General features: G+C 42.5%; 1 protein-coding gene across 4 annotated transcripts in view; it reads right to left on the bottom strand.

Annotated features, from left to right (window-relative positions):
- Window positions 1-4,961: 4,961 nt before the first annotated feature.
- JADE1 (jade family PHD finger 1) overlaps window positions 4,962-26,021 on the bottom strand; it is a 38,360-nt gene continuing 17,300 nt past the window's right edge. For 2 of the 4 annotated variants that reach the window (XM_057404611.1, XM_057404612.1), the window contains exons 3-11: window positions 24,217-24,299; window positions 20,653-20,810; window positions 16,848-17,035; window positions 14,247-14,458; window positions 12,711-12,878; window positions 12,003-12,119; window positions 8,712-9,242; window positions 6,747-6,864; window positions 4,962-5,913 (exon numbers count right to left, since the gene is read on the bottom strand). In XM_057404611.1, coding sequence (XP_057260594.1) covers window positions 5,015-5,913; window positions 6,747-6,864; window positions 8,712-9,242; window positions 12,003-12,119; window positions 12,711-12,878; window positions 14,247-14,458; window positions 16,848-17,035; window positions 20,653-20,810; window positions 24,217-24,299 — 2,474 coding nt within the window. In that variant the 3' untranslated portion in view covers window positions 4,962-5,014. Of the gene's footprint in view, window positions 5,914-6,746; window positions 6,865-8,711; window positions 9,243-12,002; window positions 12,120-12,710; window positions 12,879-14,246; window positions 14,459-16,847; window positions 17,036-19,321; window positions 20,225-20,652; window positions 20,811-24,216; window positions 24,300-26,021 lie in introns of those variants that run through there. The other 2 variants (XM_057404615.1, XM_057404614.1) reach the window with 2 other exon arrangements.

Here is a 26,021-nt window from a genome sequence, read left to right as displayed (position 1 = left end):
TTTTTCTTTGGTAGTTGAGAAACTTCGTAAGTAACATTCTAAAATGAAAGCTGAACTCTGTTTTCTCTTTCAGCATATATTATAAACATTTGATAGGTGCTGATTTTGAAGTAATGTAGTTTCTTGTTCTTTCCTCTTAAACGTGAAGAGTGTAATTCTGGTTTGTAACTTCTAATTCAGTTGGTAGATAATGCTTACCCAGGGCTTCACAAAAGCTGTTTTGTTGGACTAACCCATGCATCTGTCACAGTGGATCTTCACCATTCACATTTTAGAGGACAAACACAGGTTGTTCATCACATGAAGGTTAGAGTTGGTGCCACCTCCTGAAAACCTGCTGTTTCAGTAGGGCCTGCAAAATGGATGCAACCTCAAGAATAATTTCTGCTTTCCACAGAGAACGTTACCTTGTCCTGCAGTTGTACACACTTCTTTCCTAGTGCTTTGTCAGTTTGGTACCTGTACCTGTATCAACTGCAATCTATAATTCTGCTTAAAGACTTCCAAGATTTTTCAAAGCAACATGGACACATTGTCTGGAAACTCCAAATGTCTGTTGCAGTGAGACTGTCATCAATCAACCGTCTGTGTGATACCAACCACCTTTTTTTTTTTACCATTTGCATAATGCACATCTGAAATGACAGCCCATCTGGAAGGGTTTGTGTGAGTTGTTCATCCCATCACACCTTCAATAGAGGCTCTAGCTGGGAAGTGAAACCCAGCTCGAAATGGCAGGTAAGTTTTTGAGCAACATTATTTGTGCATTTGTTCCTTGAAGCACAGAAGGAATCTATTTCATTCCCTTTTAGTTACGGGTGTATTCATTTCAACTTGTGGTCTAGTTTTTGTATAATGGTTACTTGCCAAAATACAAAACGCAGTGATGACACAAGCACTTAATAGTCGAGGGGCAGCGGAATTATGGCAGAGGACACAAGAAAGAAAAAGATTGCCCTCCTCTCTGCCTAATCCCTCTAAGAAGCTAAAAACTGACCAAATACTTCTGTCCAAACCACAAAAGGGACTGTGGCCAAATGAAGTTGGTCAGCCACCACCACCTCTCATTTCTGTTTAGCTTCTAGAGGAGGCTGCTGGCATGTGGCTCACAAGCTGGATTTGGAAAGGCACCTGCTGAGGGAAGTAAAATCTGAGGTTTGCTTATTAGGGAAGTCCTGCTCTTTCCCCTATGATATTAGGTTGTTTCAGGTAATTGTGCAGTATCTGTCTTGGTTCTTTTACATTTGTTTCTATCTGTATATTTCTTGTCACTCTGTCACTGAAGTTTTCACTTTTCCACTCAACACCAGTTTCTAAGCATTTTAAACATTCTCTAGTGTGATATTGTTTCCCTTGAGTAAAATTTTGTTCTTGACTATGTGTAAGAAAATTTTCTAGGGAAATAGTTGAGATGATTCTAGGGAATAGGTGAGATGATAAACTGACAGGTGAGATAAACTGAAGGTCTTCACAAATGCCTTGTACCTTCCTGCACCAAGCCAGAGCTTGTCCTCAGGCCTGACCCAGCCTTACTCGTGTCACCCCAGCAGCACAGTGCCTTTCAGAAAGGCTGCTGTCAGCAGTATCCATACAGCAGCTGCCAGAACATCTTTCAGACTCATCCACACCTTGATAAGCTTGTACTAGTAACCCCTCGTGGAGTCATTCTTTAATCCTCATTCTATGAAATGTATTGAGGGGTGCCACTCGCAGTGCCTGCAATGGGAGTGCATGTGATACAAGTACAGATCTGAGAAAAATTACTTGCCCACAGCTGGTTTTCAGGATGTATTACTAGGCATACGCCTTTGCAGTCTTTCACTTTACTTGCTCTGCTGCAAGTCTGTTCCATGCTTGAGTTTAGAGGAAGCCCTGCATACTTTGTCTCCTCAAGATCCTGCTGCAGCAGCAAACATTCTGTCGGTGTTGCTTGACTAGAGGCAGTTCATAGAGTGAATGTACATTTAGCACACTAATCCTGAAGAGCTCCAGGTCAGAAACTTCAGGTTCCTGTTCAGTGGGATACGTATGAAGATGATGGATGTTGGAAGGACATCAGACATCAACAACTAAACTATCTGAGGTAAGCAACAGCTCTTTGAGGATTTCAAGGAAAAAATCAGACAATCTTCTGTTGATGGAACAAGCACAGCTGCTAGTAACAAAATTCTTTTCCTAAAAAAAAAAAGCAAAAAAGCCAAAAAAAAAAACCACCCCCTTTCTTTGCATTTTAATAGCTGTAATAATCCAAATTAAATGCTGGTGTTAACTATGAGAGCTTTTCGTATCATCACAGTGTTTATGTAAAACCTCAAACACAACTACTGTGAATTCTAAAACACTGGGCAAGGATACTGCAAAAATGTACAGCATTTATTCACATACAGACAAAAAGGCACAAGTCTACTGAATATTCTAACAAAAAATAACAGCTGTCTTCAACTAGGTCTTTATAAATACTTCAAAAAAGGGAGAAAATAAATACAGAGTGGGCCATGTAATATAAAATAGTCATCTCTACATATACTTTTTATTTCTGTTTCTCTTCATGCACCTTTCTTATTTAATTTCAGCTGAATGAACACCAAAGCTAGGCACATAGTGAAAAATCTTCTGTACAAGATTTTACAAATGTAATGACAAATCTTCTCAAATCTCTGAAATTAATATTTATACACAACACGGGTAACCCTTCATTTAGGTCTGTGTGAGTCTGCAGCCTAACAAATGGCATTCCAGGCAACTTGACAGAATTTCAACTAACCTACAGTTGGACAAAATACACCAATCATAGTCAAAGATCTGTTGGTCAGTCTGCACAAGAGAAGGAAATGCTTATAAAAACAGAAATGCAGCAAATGGTTCTATCACAATAAAAGATGGGGCAGGTTTGTACTGTCACTGCTGTACTTCCAACACCTCCTCTGCTGACAGTGAAGCATGGGGGACAAACCTAACGTACAGAGCTGAGCATCCTGCAGTCCTACAGGTTTTTGGTTTTGGTTCAATTTAACTTCAAAAGTTAGAAAGCTTATTAACCTAAACAGCAGGTAGCAGAACAGGTAAGGCATTAATTCTGCACAACCTTAGCGTTCATCATAGTGCAAATTAACAAGGTAACTCCTTCAATCTGGTGCGAGGTTAAATGTTTATTAAGCATCAAAATTTAGATGTTTACTTAAGCATTGAAATTTAGACTCCTTCTATGGCTTAACAAACTATTCCATATATGGGTACAAGCTTTGTTATTACAGAAAAGCACAGCGCCTGTTTGGAAAACCTTGCATGTTGAGCAGAACCTACCTGCATTCACCTGTTGTCTGTCTGGTGATGGTCGATCAAGTAAGTACTTTTAACACATCACAAGAATAACTCTAACTTCAGATTCTCCAGTGCCCTGTCTGACTTTCACCTCTGGAAGTCCTGACATTCACCTAACTTCTTGGGACCAGCAATCTGTTTTAAAAGTACACTATCTTATGCACAATCCCCCTCCCTCTATAGGGTAAGACTTTGGAGTTGTGAAACTATTGATAGGGATATGTTCAGTTGAAATACTTCATTAAGCGATAACTTGCATAGCAAGACAGGGTGTTAATAAGCCTTATTTGATTGAATCCTCTGGAAGACTCATTTATGGCAGAGTTCTGCTGGGCTTTAAATGTCTCCTACTCAGGAAGCAAGGGTCTAACACTAAAAAGTGAGGGGATGTAAGAGCAGACTAGGAGTAGGAAAGGAGGAGTTTTTTAATGCCTTTGTGTAACACACTGCTGCTTCAGCTTTTTCACCAGTACATACCTGACTTGCAGCTATACAGAATTCCAAAACTTGGAGGCTCCGAACACACTAGTTAGATGTGCACTCTACTTGGCCCAACAGTACCCTAATGATCTGTTGATATTATTGCTCCTAGCTTACCAGTTATTGCCATCTGCAATTACTAAAAAAGTATACAACCAGAATACGAGATCCTTCTTCCATCAAATCTAGTCCAGAATAGAATGAAGTAGTTTTTCTTCATTTGACTGTAAAGAGCTAATCACAATTTATTGCCTTTCCATTTTATTCTATTTAAAAATATATATTCATGTCCATTTTAAAGCAACCCTTTAGCATCCTAAGCCTGACTTTCCCAGTACGTACCATTAGTGCGTCTGCAGTGGACTTTGGGAAATCCTACAAACTAGTGCCTTTGAAATTTCTCTCTGGAGTTGTCACCATACTACAGAGGCAGGTGACTGACTAAATGATGGTGGGTTATTTCATGGGGTGCTGTAACCCACAAGCTTCCCACCGGTTCCCTTCTCAGAACTGAGCCATTTTGAGAGCGTCCTCGTGCTCAGTCTGCATCTTTCCCAGCTGCTGCAGTGTAATACAGCTGCAGCCCTGACCAGTCCCTTCCTCCTCCTCCAGCATAACAGCATGGTTAAATCTGGTCACCTCATAGGTATATGTACATGTAAACTCTGGAGCTTTCAGACAGGTCTGAGCTGCCACCTCTGCTGAAACTGAATGCAACAGGAAACATCTGCAAAGAGAGGAGAAAGACTACCACCACCCAAGGTAAAAGTGACCATTTGTAATGAGATATTTAGCAGTGCAGTATGGTTAAACAACCATCTTCCATTCAGTACACGCTACTTATAAATTAAGAGCTTGTGCTTTTCCAGAAGGCAGGGGAAGGAAGTAAAATTTTATCAATGCTTTTTAGCTAAAAGGGATGAATGCAGCCTACTGCCCCCTACCCACCCTAGCCTCTTTTAAAAGGTTTCTGTGACTTCAGTGTTCATCACAAATCCCATCATTCCTTTGCTTACTCAGGATAGTTGCAAATAAAGGAGATTCAAACTTCTCAAAGAATGAGAGACGGAAAAAAAACAGCTTTAAGTGCATGTAAACATGTTTATGTAGCTCAGGAATAACAGGTCATCATCAGTCTAATTCTTCTTTTTCAAAAATCAATAAATAATATGGAGTTGGCTTGTAGGCAGTGACTCTGTGTCCCTGTGTCCAGTCAGGATGCCAGAATGCTTCTCCTGATAATGTCTGTCCTTCTGCTCATAGTGTTGTTTGGACTGAGCCTCTGCTGCCGGCACTTCTTTTCAGCCACTTCAGTCTCTGAGTCACTCATTTCGGCATCAGGGATATACCCATCATTCTCACTGTCGGGCTTGAGCTTGCTTTTTGCTCTGTCCTTCGGGGAAACTCTGCCCAAGTAGGGGTAGCTGGAGCTCTGGCGGCAGGTCTCCTCTAGGCTCTCACCCTGCTGTTGCCTTTCCCCCTTCTTTGGAATTCGGAATCCACCCCAGTTTTTCACTGGGCTCGTGGGTGTCATAGGCACTTGAACTGCAGCTGTCTGGTTAGAGTTTACTTTCACAAGACCCCCGTTGCATTTAGGCACTATATCCCTCCGCATGCCAGGTGCTGACCTACCACTGGAGTGGTTCACAGCCCTTTTATTTTCTGATTGCCTCTGAGAGAGTTCTGTAGGTCTCAGTGGTTTGTGGTTGTGTTTAGAAGTCTTTTCTTTTAGTTCTGCCTTGGTCACCTCACACTGTGAACGATTGTCTTGGCTTTTTCTATGGTCTGGTATAACTACGCTATTTTTCTGCTGTGCTGATGCAATCCGTGTTTCTGCACAGGTCTTGTCAAAATGTAAAAAGCTCCCTGGAGCTGCACTGCCCTCTTTTTGGCCAGGCTGCCTCAGAATGGCTTTGCTGTCATTCCCCAAGCTCTCCCTTACTCCGTCCCTCTTGTGTGACTTTTTCAAGGAATGAGTTAGGGATGTGCCCATCTGTTTCCTGAAGAATGCAGAATGCCATTTCAGATCCTCTATCTTAGGGACACTGGGGCCCAAAGATGGACTGTTGAACAGCACTGTATTGTCCATGGAGGAGAATGAGGAAGGCACACCTACATGTAAACAAAGTAAGTTAAAGTCAAGGAATTCCACATCTGGGTAAATACCACTTTTGCATATACGTATTTTAACACAGTTCTTCCCAGAACCTGGTGTGTTTCTTGACAATCAATGGGTATTTGGCCACAGTTATGTGGCTATGTCTTGGTTTCACAACATACTGCTGGTGTAGTTTGCTTTCCTGCAGCTGTGCTGCATCCAGTTACACTTCCAGCAAATACAAATCCTAGCACTACTGTAGCTGCTAAGACAGACTCCAGGGCAGGGAAGCAACCAGCAAGTGAATCCGATTGATTCTGCCTAAAATGTGATTTATTATTACTGAATACTTTAATGATAATCTAGTTAATGCAGTTAAGTTTGAGGATATTAATCTTTCTGAGAAAAGGCAATGAGAAAAAAAACTGCATCTTGTTTTAAAACCAGAGTGCTACCTTTTCAAAATTCACTAATGTGAATTCACTAAAGTAGTGGCATTAATAAAGCAGAGACTCTGGAGGTACCATACGGTACCTAGGTCATGTCTTCCTGTCACAAAGAGTCATTGAAGAATCACACCAGACAGAAGCTGAAGCCATGAGCCACTCAGTGCCCCTTAAGACAAGGGCATAGACTTACCAGTTCCTATAGCAATGTGCCCACTATTAGAGCCCCACCCACCCACATCTCTCCCAGTCTGCTGAAGCATGGTGGACTACACAAGATCTTAATGAGAATAAATGATCATGGTCCTGACTGTCCTTCAGAATTACCTATTAGCCTGTAGCCAAACCCTTCAATGCTTGTACCTGTGGTCTTAGGTGAAAAAGACAACACTGAAGCATACCTGAAACTCTTTCTTGTTCCAGCTGCTTTGCGTAAGTATTAAATATCTGTTCTTGAACTTTGCAAACAGATCTCTTGATTTTTTCCCTTCGGGTCACCATGTAGGTGAGATTACGCACCTAGAAGACATCAAGTTATGAGTTTTACAGAAATTGCGTTTCTATAATGTTGTCAATCTGCTCTTTGACTTAATTCAGTTTAAGCACTATACACCATTTAAACAAGTTAGTAGTGTACCTGTATTTTAACCTTCTTGAACATATTTCTTACAGAAGAGTCTTAAATACCATTTAATTGAGATATTATTCTCCTAGAGCTCATTTGCTCCTTCTCTCCTAGTGGAAGAAATTGCTGAGGGGTCCATGTGAGCGTTCCCAGGGCTCCTTGCTCATCCTGATGCAGCCGCAGTATGGTGCCCTGTGCATTACAGCCTTGTAGGCTGGTCTCACAGTCACTGAGAAGGGGACACTGAGATGTGTAACCTTGCGTGCTGAGGTCCTGCTCTGTTTAAAGGTTCCAGTCCCATGCAAGCCAGTATGTTTAACTAACTGTTATTACTCTGTGGATCTTAATTTGCAGGGATTTGTCTGTCTGGTCCCCTTTCTGAGACAGTCCCTGGCCTTTTGTTCTTTGCCTTGTTTGAGCCCAGCTGCACAACAAATACATCATGTCCATCAAAGTACCTCTTCCATAAACTGGATGACATGATTTTAGACTGTTTCTAGATAGATGACGCTGTCAGTAATGTCACTCATAAACTTGCGTAACTTGATTATCTTGAAGAGGAAAAAAAAAGACTTTTTTTTCTGTATGTCCAAGATAACTTCAATTAAAATCAACAGGGAACAATGGAATAGTAAAATATTACTCGAATGATGTATCCTGTTTTGACATTGCACTTAAAAATGGGAAGTATACCTACAGAACCATTTAAGATCCACAGAACACAGTGACAATCTCAACTTATTTAGCTGATCAAAGAGAACATGAAAAGAAGCCTTGAGCATGCAGCAGAAACAAGAGATGCCATTTCACCAAACTAGAGAAGGGTCATAGGCCATTTCTAGTATGGGTCATTTCTAGTTGAAACTAGAGAAGAAACTTCCAAGTAAAATTGCAATGATTCCTTAGAAGAGTAGTTAACCACTGGGACTTTACAAAGAATGCAGCAGATGCATGAACACCCACTGTCCTGACTTAAAGGCTAGGTATTACTCTGGAAGAAAGGCTCCAGTTCACCCACAGGTTACTGTGGCTGAGTTATGAGCCCCTGAGCCAGGTCCTGTACATGGTCTCCATGAGCCTCATACTGTATGGATGTGAAAAGCTGGAATTATTTCAGTACTCTGTCTCTAAACTTAAAACTGATCTTAAGTGTTCTCTAAACTTAAACTGATTTGATCTTAAACTCTACTGGTTAACCCAAACAACCCCAAGAGGAAGGAATTCAGGTTACTAAAAGATAAGATGTACTTAAAACACAAAATTGCTCTTTAAACACTGAAAACTGGAGTGCAGTATCACGCCTCCCAAACCTACTACACAGACAGTCCAGTGTCTGTATGTGTTAATGCTATGCTATGTCAATGAAAACACCAATCTGCTGCAAATCAAAGTAAGGTTCATAATCTTTTCCTGCTTGTGCAACAGACGAAAGGCACAGAGAAAGCCCTTAAAGGCTACAAAAGCTCCAGGTACGTGGAAATACAACAATCCCGTGCTTATAAGGAGACTGGATACTACTACCAAGACTTGCTGGCCTCTGAACTAACCCTCTGTTTGGAATGAGTAACTGGTGTGCTCCATAGAAATATAGTGTTCATGGTCTTCTCTGACAATACCACTTTGTGTGAGGATGCAGCATGAAGTACCTGCATGCAAGGGCAGTAACTGAAAACGTAATTTAGAAACCTGGCTAATGAAGGGCAGTGCCACTTAAGCATGTGCAGGCAGTACTATGCCTTACCCGCTCTAGATCCTGCCGGAGGTGTGTGAAGAGCTGCAGTCTTCTGAACAGAACATCCTGTTCTCGTTTGGCCAGATTGTCCTCTTCATCCTTCTTTGGAGTAATCAAAGGCTTGTTGAAGTTGGCTTTTCTTTTCAGCTTCCAGTACTGGTAAACGAATTCCACTGACTCCTCTGGCAGCTGCAGTACTTTAGCCACTTCCACAGGCTCAACAAAGGTATAGAACTCATCCTCCAGCTGCTGGAGTTTCTGTTTGCGGAGGCTGACTCTGTGGGCCTCCTCCTGGTTTTGAGTCATGCTGTGGAAAGGGTCAATGTGGGCGGGAAGAGAGCCGTCCTGAATCCCAATCCCATTCTCCTGACCTGGGCTTTCACTGAAAGTCTCCTCATCCACTTTCTTGGTGGAACTGTGCGTGGGACAGTATGACTTAAACTTCACCTCATCATTCTCTGCCAGGATAGTCTTCATCTTCAAGCCACGGTCAAATGCACAGGTAACATGAAAGGCTGTTCTGCAGTTCTTCACCGAACACTGCACAAATTAAATTAAAATTCATCAAACACAAATTTAAGAAGCCAGACTGCCTAAACCTATTCATGCAGCCAGGAATGCTCTGTACCCGTGCTCTTCCTTTAAGCTGCATGTAGTTCCTTGCTCTCTTTTAATTAGGCTTATGATTTTGTGCTTTCAGGCTAGGTAAGGACGAAGTGGCCCGGTGGGACAGAAGTGGTTAACCCCTCCCTCGCCCTATTCAATAACCAGCAAATCCACAAGATGAGCCTTCTCACCAGCACTGGGCACACATGTGAGGCAGCATTACACAAAGGAAATCATTCCACTTTGGCTGTGCCAGCAAGAGAGGGAAAAACACCTTGGGGGCTCCAGGCCAGTCTGATACTTTTAATTAAAAGTCCTTCCTAGCACTGGGACCTGTGCTGCCCAAAAGGCCTCAACCAAGGGCAGTTTTCTTCCCATTATCCCAATTTTATAATGTCAAATATTAAATTGCTGTCAATCACTACTTCACTGACTGCAGCTTTCACTTCATCTGGGACATGAGGAAAACAGGAAATTCCGTTTTCTGTCCTTTTTCTTCCCTCCCTATGAGCCCAGCCATCATGGTGTGATGGGCACTAGTTCAGCTGATTTAGCACTTCATTTGTATGTAACTTCTTCTTGCAAACTGCTGTCATAGCTATCACCAGCCACAACTGAAAGGTTTAAATATATATGTGTACGTATATACCCACAGGCATACATATGCAGTTGTATCAACCCACACCTCAGCCTCCAGTGAAGAGAATTTAGAGTGGAAATGAACATTGGTGCTATTAACTAGGAGGAAACAAAACTATGCTTAACCCAAGTCATCTAACCTTAAAGAGAAATAAATGCGCTGCACAAGGATGTTTACACAGTGCTTTGTAAAGAAGCCAAATATCTTTCTCTGCTGGATTTTCCTGCTCAGGTTCACTCAGCAGCCAGATGGCATATAAAGGTACAGGAGAATTTAAAGTGCAAAAGTTTCAAATGAACATTCTTCAATAAAATCAACGTATAAAAGGAATTAAAAAATACCAACCCATCTTTTGCCCTTTCCTGTTACCAACAAGCAGAGCAAAAGCAGCCCTGCTGGAACACCACACAGTCCAGGTGAATACTCCAGCCACGGTTTCCAAGCTGCTCCCATTCAGAATAATTATCTTAGTGTGGCTGATGTTTTACTGAGAGAAGGGGAAGCCTGTCTCATGAGAAGGAAATCTGCTGAACCTGGGAGAATACAGTCTCAGTTTTCCCAGCTTGTTGCGGTTGCTCCATGCCCAGCCTCACACACACTCCAGCTGCCAGCTTTTCTGTTTGCTGTGCCTATCTCCCAACATCTCTGAAAAATCCCATCTCCCCTAGTTTCTCCAGTTAATGCTACTTCCTCCCCATTGCAGTCACTCTGTATAATATTATTCTCTGCTGCATAAAATTTCACAACACAAATCTATGTATTTCTCACTGCTAGCTTTAACGATACCAAAGATTTTCACGACTGCTGTAAGATGTCAGGCATGACTGCCATTTTTTGTCTCTTTCCCCATAATTTCAAATGCAGAGCTGTCTGAAGTGGCAGCTGTCATGTCTGCGCATGTCCTCCTGTGTCAGCACTAGAAAGGGAGAACAAATACGGAAGGACACCCCCCTCCATACCACACTGACATATGTAAACACCCAAGCATTCAACTTAAACTACCGTGGGTTACCCCACAGAATGGACAAAACAGCATCCACCAAGTAGCAGCCAAGAGGAAGGGGCAGCTCTCCAAGGAGGCATTGCGATTGCAAATTTATATGCTGTGGACGGATTTATTAACTTAACATTTACTATTTTATACATTACTTAAATGAGAATGGACTGATAGGTTTCACTGGAACTACTGCCGCAGTGCTGGTTTACAGCTTTTGCTGGTAACCTTATCAGATAGAGCAGAGGGGTAAAGTAAATGGATAAAACCTAATTTCAAAGAAGAGCAGGACTTTTGTGTCTTAATGCCGGTCTGACCACCCTGGACCCTGCAACGCAAGGCCAGCCACAACACAATGGACAGAGCTCTACTTCTTCAGAGTGGGTCACCTGTCTTCATGCTCTCCCATCATATGGTAGTGAGTAAGCTAGGTCAAAGTTTTGTCTTGTGTTTCAAGAAACCTAGTATCTCCTCTTTCAAAAACTTGGGGCTTGGCAATATGTTTTCACAATCTAATTCTAAAATGATTCTTAAAGTGTTCTTAAAATGATTATTTAACATTTCTGAGTGATCTTCCACTGCAGAGGATATGCAAGTGCTTTACATGCTATATAAATATGCACGTGAACTGACACTGCCTGGTCTGAAAATACCCTGGTGCAGATCATTTAACAGCCACAGTTCACAGGATATGGTGAGAAAGGCTGAACCCAAATGCAACTGAAACTGGAGAATTTCAAAAGTATGCAGTGAGACAAACCGGCACTGGCACAAGAATGGGAGTTGGTGGTGTGAAACCAACTGCTTTATACACAACTCCCATTGAAATACCCAACTTGTCTTAGAAGTCACTAAACAGGGACTAGCAGACAGATGACCTGGCTATTATTATTCAAATCTGACTAGTCAATAAGAACATGCTAACATTGACAGCACTCTATACAGTTAAGTCCATAGTAGCAAACAGGAAATCAAATAAAGTTTATGGCAGATACAAGTTTTGTGTATCTACTAAAAACTGACAAAACAAAACACACAGATATCTGTGCAATTAAATTACCTGTATAGAAGCTCCAACTTTTTCATTGCAAAGGCTGCACACCAGTGCCCATCTGCTGCTGGGAATGTGAGAAACTTTTGTAATGGGCTCCATTTTTTCCGGGCTTCCAATGCTCACCTTAAAGAAAAAAAGGTTAAAAACCACAGAGCGACCATTACACTGTTAACTGGAAAGCAATTTATCAAAGAAATCTAATTCCTTCTATGCATGTGCAAAACGCGCATGTTCCAAGTTCCTCAATTTGTAAGGAAATAAAAAAAATTACAATTCCTTTTTAAAAACATCAGTTCCTCACCACATGAACGAGGTAGTTTCAAGGTGAAACCCACCATTCTGAAATTACCATGCAGGATGAAAACCCACAGGAGCTCTCACTGCTACATCCAAACATTCCTGATACACCTTTAATGTTCCCTTCACAAAATAAAGCAGTACTTTGTGTCCTTGTTAAAGGAGATTTGCCAGCAACAAAGGCCTCGTTTTTTGAGGCCTAATTTTGGTTGACAAAGGTAATGTAATTTCTTTATAGATGATGCATCATCCTGCCAGACTGTACACCTTACTGAAAATCCTTTATACTGTCTTACTGAGAACTATCATATGTATGTTAAGCTCACTGCAGCAACACACAAGAAGCTGAGCTATGTTTTTATAACATACTGCTCCCAGAACCCAGCAGCCCAGCACTCCCATAGGATCAGTACCTACCTCTGGAATCCATAGAGCACAACTAACGTGGACCCACTTGGTGCCACTTCGAGTTGGCTTCATGGCTCCACCCTTCTTAGGACACAGCAAACACTTGGGCTCAACGCCAAGTGCGCAGGTCCTGCACAACCAGCTGCCTTCTGGCACCTTCAGGATCCCATAGCATGCCTGTGGGGAAAGAAAACATGGGAATGATGTGAATTTCTGTTACTTTTTAGCTGCTTACATGTAGCCTCTCCCAGCTTTCGAACACTTCTTTATGGGATTGCCGACACTACAGACACTTCATCTTGTGGAGGATCTCAGGATGCTTTCAAAAACTTAGCCAACCTCACCACCCATTCATTCCCCACAAAGATCAGATGCCATGACCAGCTGTTAGGCAAAAACCACTGCCATCATCTGGGAAAAAGAAAAAAAAGTGTTTGCCAGCCCAAACAGCAAGGGGACTCCTGACAGACAACCCTGCCAGAAGCCAGCTCCCACAAAGTTCAGTATCACCAAGACTCACATAACAGGGGTTGGGCTATACCTAATTCAAAAGGCTAGAATCACCAACTAAGAAGCTCGGCTGTGCAGTACTCAATGTTAACTCAGGAGCATCAGGTTTTACTTTGTATTCAGAGGGAAAAATGCAGAACAGCATCGAACTAGTATCATTTTTTTCAGATACTGCACCTTTATGGAGACCTGTGTCCACAATACTGTCAGTTTTAATCCTCTTAAGTTTCAGATTTGATGTGATCAGAAACTAAGGAAAGAGAACCACTACAAGTCTAAAAACATCCACCTCACTGCATATCTCACAAGAAAGCCATCTGTACCTCACAGCTCTCGCAGGTGTATTTCTTTATCATTAGTACAACTGCATTTAAGTAACACATACACAAAAATGCCATTCTTGCTCACAAAACCACAGTTTCGAAAACAATGAATGGCAAAGCAAACTTCTTAGAGCTGGGAAGGAAGGAAGGACAGACTGACAGAAAAGCACCTGCTGCAATAAGAAGCATCCACAGAAACAGATAATGCTAAAATTGAAGACTTTTTAAATGGCACAAAAAGGGCACATAATAGCGCTTCACTAGCTCAGCTCTGTAAGTTCTCCATTAAATTAAAATTACTATAATAAATCCTCCCTATGTCCCCACTGATTGCCTGTAACCCTTTTTTCCCTCCCTGCTGAGCCTCAGTTACTGATACTGTGCAGAGAGGATATGAATATAGGACAAGAAGTGACCAGGTGAGAATGTGTAACAAGACACATCTGTTCTGGGGAGGCAACTCCTCACCTTGTAACTCCTCCACACATAAACAGTACTACTTTTAACCCTCTCAGCATGATACTTCTAAAATCACATGTAACAATTCTAGTCAATTACATAATTTCTGAATTCACCCCACCACTTGATGATGAACTCTGTGCAACTGAACAGATCAATGTCACTGGAAAAAATCCCATCTCGTATCTTTAATGGTTTTGAAAAGTTTCTGTCACCACCCCTACACACGTCACAGTGCCCTGGGCCACCATACCTGGTGCACACAAATATTGCATTTGTCACAAAACACCATTTCGTTGCCATCTTCTCCATCTGGAGACTGACAGACGTCACAGACAACATCTTCATCATATTCAATCCCAAGTCCTTCTTCCGTCTCAATAGCATGATTCATGTTCTCATAGCATCGTAGTTCAAACTCCTCTAGGATCTTTTCCATCGTGTATTCATCCAGCTCAGGCATCCCTGGGGAGCAGGGGAAAGAGTGGTAACACACAGCTCCAGCTTCTGTTTTAGCAGCTGAATAGATACAGCCAACCCCCGAGCAGGCACATTTCATTCCTTGACAACCTCAGCCTATTCCAGCATAAACTAGAGAAACTGGAAAATAAAGTCAAAGTTGTCTTATAACTGTATTAACCTAACAGAAGTGCAATATCCAAAGAAATCTTTCAAAATCCTGGGGAAAATTTCCATAAACTGATTTTGGCTTCCTGGTATTGCTCTCATTTTTCCTTCTGGTACAGCCCCGTCTATGGCTTCGGCTTCAATTTTGCAACCCATATGTTGACTCTTTGGTGAAGGATTTGAGAGTGTTTTGAACCAAAAGCGATGAGGGCAGAGGGAGGAAATCATTGACAAAATCTGCTGCAATACTTACGGCAAACTTAAAAGTTTCTAACAACAGCTGCTGTTTTTTCTGTAACTTCCCAACTCAAGAGGGTGCAACCCCAACTGACAATAAATTGGTTTGACAAGTGAAAACACACCAGTAATACATGCAACATCAAATCTGGGACAATAAATACATTCACCATCTAATCTGAGACTTGGTCTTTTCAAACGACATCCATCAGAAAATTATTCATGACACCACAGCTGCAAGCTGACTGTACTACAGTATTCTATAATCTCTCTTTGTTAATTATATTACCATTAGAGACCTCAAAAATATCTATCATAGATGCAGCAGGAAAGATATCAAAAAAGAGCATGGTGCTTCCCCCTCTGGCTTCCATGTTTCACTTGCCATGACAATGAGCTGGCCATAATACTTCCAAGGTTGGTGCTGCACTGACCTTCCCCACACAATCATGCCGCACAAGCCCTGGTGAAACCAGGACAGCTATGCTACTGCCAACAGTCATCTTCCTTTTGCCAAGTCAGTTTAGCACAAGAATTTCCATATAGTTAAATCACTACAAAGAAGCACAGGTTTAGGATATCCCACTTTTGGTCTAATACCTAATGTTTCCTGTGACATACAGAAGATGGCAACCTTACGATGTGTGTTTTAACAAGAAAATCCTCCTTTCAGCTTTCCGTGTGACTGAGCCATAACTTCCACAAAATGAAGGATTAAAAACCTCTCTAGCTCCCGCAGGTCAAAGACAAACACTCTATGGAAGTACTTCCAGCTTCCCCTACTAGCGGGTAAATCTCTGCAGCAGGGATCAATGCCTCCAACATTTCCCACAAGGAGCAGATGGAAGGCAGTAAGAGGAAACAAGCAGAATGGCCACTTCAGGGCTTCACACACCTCCCCACTCACACCCCAGTGTAACACTGTGGCAGCCCTCCTCTGGTTCTGGCAGGACAGATGGACAGAAGGGATTATCTACACTGATGGGCATCAACTGAAAATCATAAAAAGTATTTTTATTTTATTCTGAAGAAAGCTAAGGGGACTTGCTGGTGCTGTTTTCCTGAAGGTCACTTGGAAAAGTAACTTAAACTCTTCAATTATGAACTGGCTTGACTTGTTTAAGCCCAACACTAAACCTGAGCAGGCCTGACCTGAGATCTGGAAAAAAGGTTTGGTAAGAGACCAGGTCATGGCTAGGTCATATGTGGGTTTAATTCAAGAGTTCTAAACAGTCAGTTTGTGGTTTACCACATCTTGCGCCATGCCACACGTGGGCTGCAGCCAGATAAAACCCGTATGAGCATTCTGTAACCCAGAGTAGGGGACTGCCACAATGCTGACACATAACCCAGATTCACCAACATTCCTGTTCTTGCCCCGCTTCCTTGTCCCTTCCAATGCACAAGTCATCCTGCAGAAAAAGGAAGAGCTGCTCCTCCTGCAACACCTCTTCTTCCTGCTTCCTAACTGGAGCCCACAGGCACAGTAAGGTTTGGGAGGTTCCTCCAATAAGTCGCTACAGGAGTTCCTTAATGTCTCATTCCCTGTGCAACTGGCATGGCATTAAGCTCTCCAGACCTCCCAAGACTCCTTGTCTACTTTCTTTGCACTCCACATGGCTAGCTAAAAAGATGATACGGGTATGACACAGACAAAAATAAGTAAGTAAATGGAAAGGACTAACTGGGGAAACAATGAACAGTCTAGCTAATGTCCTCTTCAAGAAGCCTGATGGCAAAACGGGAACTCTGGGAGAATTGACTTGTGAAATAGAAAGCAGCAGAGAAAAAAAAAAAAAAAAACCAACCATGCGGCTAGACTCCGATCTGGTCTAAACAAATACTACTCAGCACTTACAAAAGCCTGTATCTTATGGCTTAATCACATCAGGCGCGTCTTCCCATGGCTACCCCATCTCTTCCTGCTGCTGCCCTCAAATTATTCTTAAACCTTTAAAAACAAACACAAACACCATCACTCATTGCTCACCCATTTCTCTGAATTCTTCATTGGCAATCTGCAACCATGCTACGTCCACATCATTGAGGTCATAGCGACACATGCTGTCTGCTAAGGTTTGAAGGTCAACATAGCCCAGCTCCGGAGTCTCCGACCCTGATGAAACAATGTACTTCCTGGGTCGTGTAAACGCGATGGCTTTCGTCTCAGACACAACCCTAAAACAGACAGACAAGAGGATGTCAGGTATGCTGGGATGCTGAGAGACTTTTTTCTAGAGAACTCAAACTGCCTCACTTTAAGCGACTAACCATCATCAGGACATATCTGACCACCTAAGCAATTATCATGCTCACTAAGGGAAACAGTACAGCACATTTCCATAACGGACAGGTGATATTATAAGATGTTAACTGGAGCAGTCTAGAAACCAGATTCGTTACCAAAAATCTAAATAAAATGGAAAGATCAGAGGATAGGGTTGTGCTTACTCTTACCTGAAATTCACACTTGTTTAAAGCTAAAGTGGGAACACTGTATTCATGTAGTGATAGCTGCTATACACACAGATGTAAACTCTGGTTTCCAGCCTTTTTTAAAATCAATCTGTTGAACTACATTACTTGTTTGGAAATCTACAATACCAAGATCATGAAAATTCAAGGAAAAAAAGTAGTATTCCCTGCTACATTTGAAGGGGTTTTGTGTATGTGTACACGTGTAGCTAAGGAATTGTCATCCCTGTGAAATTCAGAAGACTTTTCCACAGAGAATCAGTAACCTGCACTAGTTTTACCTCCACTTACCCAAGCATTTTCAGTCTGCATTTCCTCTTTCACATTCACTAATGCCATGCTGGGTCAAGTGCAAATATTAATCAGCTACTGATGAAACTACTTTCTCTCAGGCTGTGAAAGCTCCAGCTGGCCAACAACCAATCATGAAAGTGTATTTTAGCTGCAAGCCAATGGAATTTTTGTTTGACCCCAGGCATTGGTTCAGGAAACAGTAAAGTACCTACAACACATCACTTGTTCTAAGTCAGATTCCTGCAATACCACAACCTTGCAAAGCCAGGAACTGGGGGCAAAACCACCCAGTTCACAAAGGACAGCAGTCATTCTACCATCAGGCTTGCCTCCAAACAGTAAGGTAACTCCATCCTGCAGCACAGTTCCCTCGCTAGAGGACACTGGACTTTCTCTTAGTTAACTGCACACACTGAAATTCGGTTTGGATCAAATCCACTTCACCACGTAAGGCTGGTACCTCCAGAAGCAACAGGTCACACTGCCAAGCGACTGCCCCCTGCAGCACCAGTGCAGATGATCTTTGTTGCACTAATGCTACTAGCAAGGAGATAACACCACTCCATGTACACACAACTTTTTGCTGGGAATGGCCTAAGCTACACAACAAGCAGGACATCCTCCAACCTGTTCTGCCCCCATTTGAAGTCCAACATGTTAATGCCTCCTCCTCCCATCAGAAGACCTTGATCTGCCACTACTTCATCTGCACACACAGTAAATCCTCTACCTCAGTCTTCTGCACAGCCCTAAATCTTCCCCTCATCTAGCTTATTTCAGACAACAATCTGACATATGGTGGCAACTGTGGTTAGGAGCCAAATGCTGAATTTGCGGCTTCTGAGGTGCAGAAAGGAAGAATACAACTATGAATGACCATGCCAGCCTAACTGCACTGCCCAAATCATTCCTGGTCATGCTGCACAGTATTAAAATATTAGGGATTATTACAGCTCACAGAATATTTACCTGAAACTGGGCACTGCTCTCTGTGTCTTCTGCACTAGAAATTCCTTCCTGAGCACCACCCCATCCAGAAACCACAAACTCTGGGCTGCACCTTTCACATGCTGTCTAAATACCACTCTAGTGGCACAGGCAGTTTGGCTTCAAAATAAACCACTTCCACCTCTTTATTTCTTATCAAAGTAAGTAAAAAAATGCAACACTTGCCACATACCGACAAAGCCATCCAACTGCATTATCCTCCTGACTATGCTTATATGCAATCACCACATGGACTTGCTCCTTTCACCACCCCTCTGAAGCTACACCTCCTGCTCTGACCAGCCAAAACCTTTAATTCACCATTACATACGTTGCTGGCATCAGCTGTCTGTACTGTATTTTGCCTCTGTTCTACATCAGCTACTGTTTCAGTACTGCTGGTTCAATTCACAGAACATTTGCCTCTCCTCCCACAGTCAGGTACAGAACAGTTCCAGCTCTACAGCACCACCACCACAGAGTTCTCGAGTATTTTGTGAGGGAGCAAGCAAGAAAATAATCAGGTATCACAGAGCCACTCTGAGCAGCAGGTGCTCTCCAGCAGCACCATACAAGATTGCTCAGCAGTGATGCCTCCTGTACTGATACCTACAACTGTGGGTGGTGCCTTTCCCCATTTCCTTTAGTATCTTAAATTTGGAGCAACATCTCTGTTGGCCACTGGCAGAGAAAAACTCTCCTGAGTACCTGGATCTGATACAGCTACCAAACCACCTCCCTGAAATAAACAGGGTGGGGATCCCCTGGACAGTTTCCCTCTGCTGAAGTCCACAGTCTCCCAGCCATCCTGCAGCCCTGGGAGATGCCTGAAGGAGAAACCAGTGAGAAGACAACAATCTGAGCACACATGTCCAGTGTGTGTGCATGTACGTTAGGGACTGGTTGAGGTCAGTGTAGAGCAGACTACAAGCACTGCAGGAAAACAGTATGCTCCCATGTTCTAAACTGCACAGCACAAGGAAAAAATCTCAAGTTCTCCTTGGACATCCACCTCCATTCCTTTGGAAGAAGAAGGAAGGAGAGGGTCTACCTGATCTGTCAGTGAAGTTCCTCACTATACAGACCTAGTGGGGCTGTGCAGCGGTCTGCAGGCTGCTGCACAGAACACAAGAAGTGCTAAACATTCCTGTAGTCCCCCTGCTCCAAGGTTAAAGACAGCAAAAGCAGCGTAGCATTATCCATGATTTTTTGCTGTATATCAGGGATCGGGCTGTTCTGGCTCCATCAGCACTGGTGAGTCATTTGGTAACACCTTACAGCCCAGCCTGGACTTTAATCAAAGTGATCTAGTAGAATTAAATAGCAATAATCCTTGTTCTTCCCACTTTCTCCAGCTCCAATCCCAACTAAGCATGAAATAGACAGCTGGGCCGCAGCACACTCCTGCCCTTACCACTGTTTAATTTGAAACAGAAAACAGTATCCAAGTATAACAAACAAGGTAAGGAAAATAAGGGTTTCTTGGGTAAGAGCTAGAAAATCTCACATTAATGTATTTAGTTACATGCACATCTGGATGGCTCTTAAAACAGCTGAAATGTTGTACAACAAACCATTTCCTAAGGTAGTAAATGAAACAACCAAAAAAATAACTCAAAACCAGAATAAATGCTGTGTTTTCCCTAGCCCTTAAGTCTGTCTAACTGCTCCTTGAAAGGAACCTATGGCTTGGAACTAAACACAAGAAGCATTAGACAAGGGCTCTCCTGGAAATGCTGAGTGAGGTCAAGTCTGGACTTAAAAATAGAAGCTATTTGTAAGGTTCTGTCATCACACTCCATCCTAATGTAATGCCAAAAATTACTCTCTGACATTCACATTTTAACACACAGGCAGAGCAAGCCTGACTCTTGACCTCTCTGATCATTCAAAAAGCTGAGGCAGGTTGCTCTTCATCTCCAAGAACCAAGACCTTTCTAGCTAGACACTGTGGAATACAGCTCAAGAAGCCAAGGCAATGTAGATATAGCTGCTAGTATAAATGTTTGTGTATTTATTTACATTCCTTCAAACTATACCTGGCTACTGGTTCTGGGAGGGTCCCTGGGCTAACTGGCACCTGAACTCCCTTTTCCCACTCCTGCCTCCAGGGGTCTGCCAGCACATAGTATTCATCAGGGTTCAGCTGGAAGGAGTCATGTAACTTCATGGCAGTGATCAGGTCCGTTCTGAACACCTGCAAAGAGAGTGACCAAGAGAGAAAAATAGAGACACCGACATTTGATATTTACACTCTATGATTCACAGCTGCACAGTAACCATGGAGCACAGTGTGCAACAAGGTCACTGTATCACCAGTGAACTAACCCAGCCTGCTGCAGAACAGAAGTTTAGCTTCATTGCAGGGAAAGGGATGGCTGAAGGTGCAAATACTGACAGAATGACTTCCAGCTAACTCCATTACAAGTCCTGGCACTCCCTGTACACTGGAGGCATAATGCTAAAAGCTGACATCCACTTTCACCTCTGCCCTTCTGCAATAAAAGCTGCAGCAGCTCTGAGTCTTAAAACAGCAGCACAAGAAAAACTCATTTTTCCTCCAAGGTTTGGGTTTTTTTTCTTAATTATTGGAGTTCTGACTAATCCAAAGCAATTCTAAAAATTCCCTGTGGTAGAAATCAAGGCGTGACTCTACCATGACCAGCCACAAGAGGAAATTCTACAGAGATGACTCTTTGTGCAAGTATTTGAAATAATAACCAAAAAGATCAAATAAAGTAAGACCCAAACTGGAACTGTGGGGGCAACTCCATTACTCAGCACAGGTGCAGTCGTTCCATCAGCTGCAGACACCTCTGCATCACAGCTGTGAGTTTACTTTGTCTTTGCAAAGGCATCCACCTCTAAAATGAGCAAGATGTTTGGAAGCCTTTGGGTTAGCAGCCATAAACAAGCAGTGATACTGTTTTAAACAAGCCATAGAATGAAATTAAAAGGGATTCATTCTTGTAGCAGGCATGCTGTGGTACTGCTGTAGCAGCTTCAACCTGGTCAGCCACTGCCTGTCAGCACTGCAGAACACAAAGGGTGCTATCACAGGCAGCAGAAGTACAAGCCTGCACTTGTTTGTGCATCTTCCAGCTGTCCCCATCCAGCTCTCGCTGCACGGCAAGGCTGCTGTGGAGTACAACTGCTCTCACCACTCCTCACCTCCACATCCACTCATTTTTAACTGCTCAATGCCATATTTAAAGGAAAAAAACAACCAGCTGACAGAAAATAAGCCCCACCAGGACAACAAGACAGGCAACGTCTTAAGAAAAGCTCCCCTGCAGACTCTGCGGTTCTGCATCCACTCAGCCCCACACTGCACAGTTACAAAGGAGGAGACAGATGATCTGGGCAGTGCTTCTAAATTCTCTTACTGCACTGCTACTGGGGCAAAGGGACCTAACCTCCCAGTTGGAGAGCAATGGTTCTACATTAGCTCCAGCCAGCAGCTGCCTAGGGCTGAGAAAGAGCCCAGTCTATGCAGAGCGCTGATGAGGCAGCCTCCCAGGACAGCCATTTCTGTCATACCATAGTCACAAACCTGAAACCTCAGTAGACTCCCTATGATTTTTGTGAAGCACTTCAGGAAAACAGTGAAACTCATGGTTAATTACACTTCTGAGAATATTTCAAAGTGTGATTTGCCTCACCACACTGCACATCTTGGCACCTCTCCTCCCTCCCATCACACACATACTACCCCACTTCTGTCTCTGTTTCCACTCTGGCTTTGTCAAAAAATAGCACAAAATCATGACATTTTTCTTAACATTTGTCTTGACATGTTCAGAAAAACTGCCAATAATAAAGAATAATATTACCATATGAAGGAAAGGAAGAATTCAGGTAATGGAATATAATGAAATGTTCCCAACAATCCAATTACGAGCCCTGTGAGGCTCCACTCATGAAACAAAAAACAAGCCACAAAGTAAACAAGCTCACAAAACACACACAGCTGGTCAGGGGATTCTGCACTTCTAAGTGGTTTGATGTAAAGCAATCAGATGTCAAATGAAAAGAAGCCTAAAAATGTAAAACGGGTCACAAGCCTTGCTGCATCCAAGAGCCAAATGAAACTCAGGCTCTAGGATAAATTTGTCACTAAACTCCCTCAGAAGCCAAGCTAATGCAGCACCTGGCAGCCAAGAAACTTCTTCCCAGGCCAGTGGCCCCGTGACACCATTCTTTCTGCTCTAATTTCTGATGAAATCAGACTGCCCGGAGCAAAGCAGAGCTTACAGGAGTGCTGGCTCTCAGAAGCACTGAACACTTCAAAGCTGAAGGGTGAAACTCTGGCCATGCTGAAGTCAATGGAATTTTGCCACCAACTTCAGTGAGAGCAGGATTTCACCCAGGGAGTTTAGCAAGTGTCACTTTCCTGCCAGCACACTTCTCATCAGAGTAGTGTGCTGTGGTGAGCAGAGACAATGCAAATGGAGGGAGGCAGCAGGGGCAGGGAAACAGAGCTAAAGGGATGTGTATAAGAAGTCCATCCAGGCTCAGAAGACAAGAAAGAACAGCACAAAACTGCAGATTCTGACAACAAATGCAGCAACAGTGAGAAAGCAGAAGCTCACAAAAAAACAACAGCAAGATTTGTAATTATCTCAAATTACTTCCAGATGGCCTTTCCAGAGGTAGTTCTCAAACCTGCATGTAAGGGGCTACTTCCAAAAGAAGTACAAGAGATAACTAAGAAAAGCAAGCCCATCACCAGGGGGTCTCCACAGTCACCAAGAAAAAAGGAAAAATTTAAATAACAGCCAACAACCAAAAAAGAAGACTGGAAACCACCAGTACTTGGTGTCGCTCACACTGAGCAATGAGAGAGATTCTTCAGGTGAAAACTCTTCTCCAGGACCTGGGCATACTGTCATTGAGGAGATTAATAAACCAAGATTTCACTCAACATCAATCACTTACTAATGGACCAGAAATACATGTATTGAGCAAGTACATGAAATGAAGAAATTCTATCTCCCAACATTAATACTTTCAGCCTCCACAAAGTCTGCCATGCAGTATTTGCCTGAAGATAGGGAGATTCACCAAGAATACTTCCAAAGAACTGGATCGCATTTACACGTTACTAACAGCTGATCCATCCTGGAAGTTCAAAGATTTGCATCTCCCTTAACAGGATTTCCTCAAAACACTACACAAATCAGAACTGTCAAGAAGCAGACTTCTAGTTTGACAAGCAGTTTGACAAAGATCACATACCAAGACCCAATACCAACTATGCAATAAATGCACCTAATGTTGACTTTCACTGTTCACATATCAAGCTACAAATAAACCCCGAAGCCTGAAGAGTAGAAAAAAAGACTACACAGCCATGCTGAACGGGTGTCAGACTATAACAAAATTCACAGATAGAGACTGCTGCTGGCAGTGGCTGTGCCAACAGCTGAACTCCCTTATCTCCTGGCCAAAAAAATAAGTTGGGGATGTGGGGAAAGTGCCAGCTAAAACGTAGCAGAAAGAAAAGAAAATGTAGAACTGAAGCAATGGATCCATTACCAGAACATGTATATGGCTCTGTACTTGACAGATGTAACAAAATGCAAATCACATTCCAGAAATACCTCAGAAGGTTTCCGATCTTCATGTCTGGAACACGACGTCCTCCGACGTCGAGATCTGGAATGCTGAGACCAGGTGGACAGACCTAGGATACAGAAATGATCATTTGCAGACACTGCTGCCATCTATCAATAAAAGCCTTTGCTCTCTCCACACACCCAAGAAGGCCAATTGACTTCAGTGCAATTGTATGAGTAAGGTAAACTAGAGGCAGGCTCCTAAGACACACCTCCAAAGACTCTTTCAAAATGAACCAGAAAATAAAAGTTACTCAGTTGTAAACTTCAGTGATTGCTCTTCTGGTTTGGTTTTGTTTGTAATTTTCTACTTACAGAGGCATTGGCTGCATAGCACTTACCAGCCTTTTCCCCCAGCATTGAAAGAAAGCTATCCCATACCATGCTTCCCCCTGGGCACCAGTAAACCACTTTCTACAGATTAATCACTGACCAGGAGGTCTGCTGGCAGCCAGAAATGTACTCTTTCAAGCTAAGATATTAATGTCCTAAATATCTCTTTTGGTCAGCCAAAGAGCAAGCCTCTTCAAAATGAAGCCCACTGCCGTGCACACACCGCAGAGCCCACAGAAATAAGCTGCTGTCTCTTCTGAGCAAATCTCTTAGTGTGGTGTATAATTTTCATCTGCATAATTATTCATTCCATTCCAAACAAATTATACCTCTTTGCCTTGAAACCTTTTGGCAGAGTCTCTGTCAGCTTTCAGAAATATTGTAACAGGAGAAAAGCAAAAAGAGAAAGCACCTACACTCTGCTGTCAAGGCAGTGCTTTGACACCAGAGTGTATTATACCTGTGCCAATCAACTGATTTTAATTCAGGAAGATTTACAGGTACAGCAGGCATTTTCTACTCCCAACTACACAGCAGCAATGGGAAAAAAAAAACAAACCAACAATAAATCCTCATGGGATGGAGAGATGAAGGACTTGAAGTAACATCTGTATGATAGGGAAGCTAGGACCTACACACTGAACTCTGAACACAGACTTTGCAACTCTGAGCATTAAGTACAGACAAACAGAACAGATGCAAAGGCCTTCCCACGTTGCTCATTTCTCCACTGCCTGTGCACATAGACAATAGGAGTAGAAAGTGTAAGCTACAGTCTATAAGAGCAACATCACCTTACATCATCCAGCTGAAAAACTCTTAGGGATCAGAGAGTACTGTTCAAAACCAGACTGCATAGGATGGGATAAGCTCTCAAAACAAAAAATCATTTTATAAGTGAAGCAACTGACCAAGATATTCACTTGAAAGACACAGCTAGTAACAAGTCATCAGAAGAATTCATTATGTCGTAGTTACACTTCTGTCTTGTCTTCTCAGTTTTTCAGATTCCATTAAGGAATCTGCCCAAATAGAAACTGCTCTGTACACAGCAGTGAGTAACAGGTTACACAGACATGCATAATGGTCAAACTAAAGCAAGGTAACAGAGCAAACGGCTAAAAATCTTCTGAGATAAGAATACAGAAAAGATTATTTTAAGCACATGTCATCACTTTAATATAAAAGCTGGTGATTTTAAAAGCTTTTTAAAAGTCATGGTCACTTGTCCTAAGCTCCTGTATTTCACAATTACAATTTTCTATTTCTATGAAGGAGGAAAAAAAAAAAAAAGGGAAAAAAAGAAAGAATCAACCAACTGCTATTTACTTACTGATCTGTGTAGAAAACCAGACTCCCAAGATCATTTAACCACCATTCCACTTAAACATTCCCTTGAAAACTAAAGGAAAACCACAAGCAGCAGTAGAAACTACTTGTGAGGATCCTATCAGCCT

The sequence above is a fragment of the Pezoporus wallicus genome, unplaced genomic scaffold (assembly GCF_028554395.1).
Source record: "Pezoporus wallicus isolate ANWC-B61680 ecotype Strahan unplaced genomic scaffold, APGP_CSIRO_Pwel_v1 contig_14366, whole genome shotgun sequence".
NCBI lineage: Eukaryota > Metazoa > Chordata > Aves > Psittaciformes > Psittacidae > Pezoporus > Pezoporus wallicus.
Note: the sequence above shows the minus strand (reverse complement) of the source record. Positions and strands in the feature narration are given on the sequence as shown.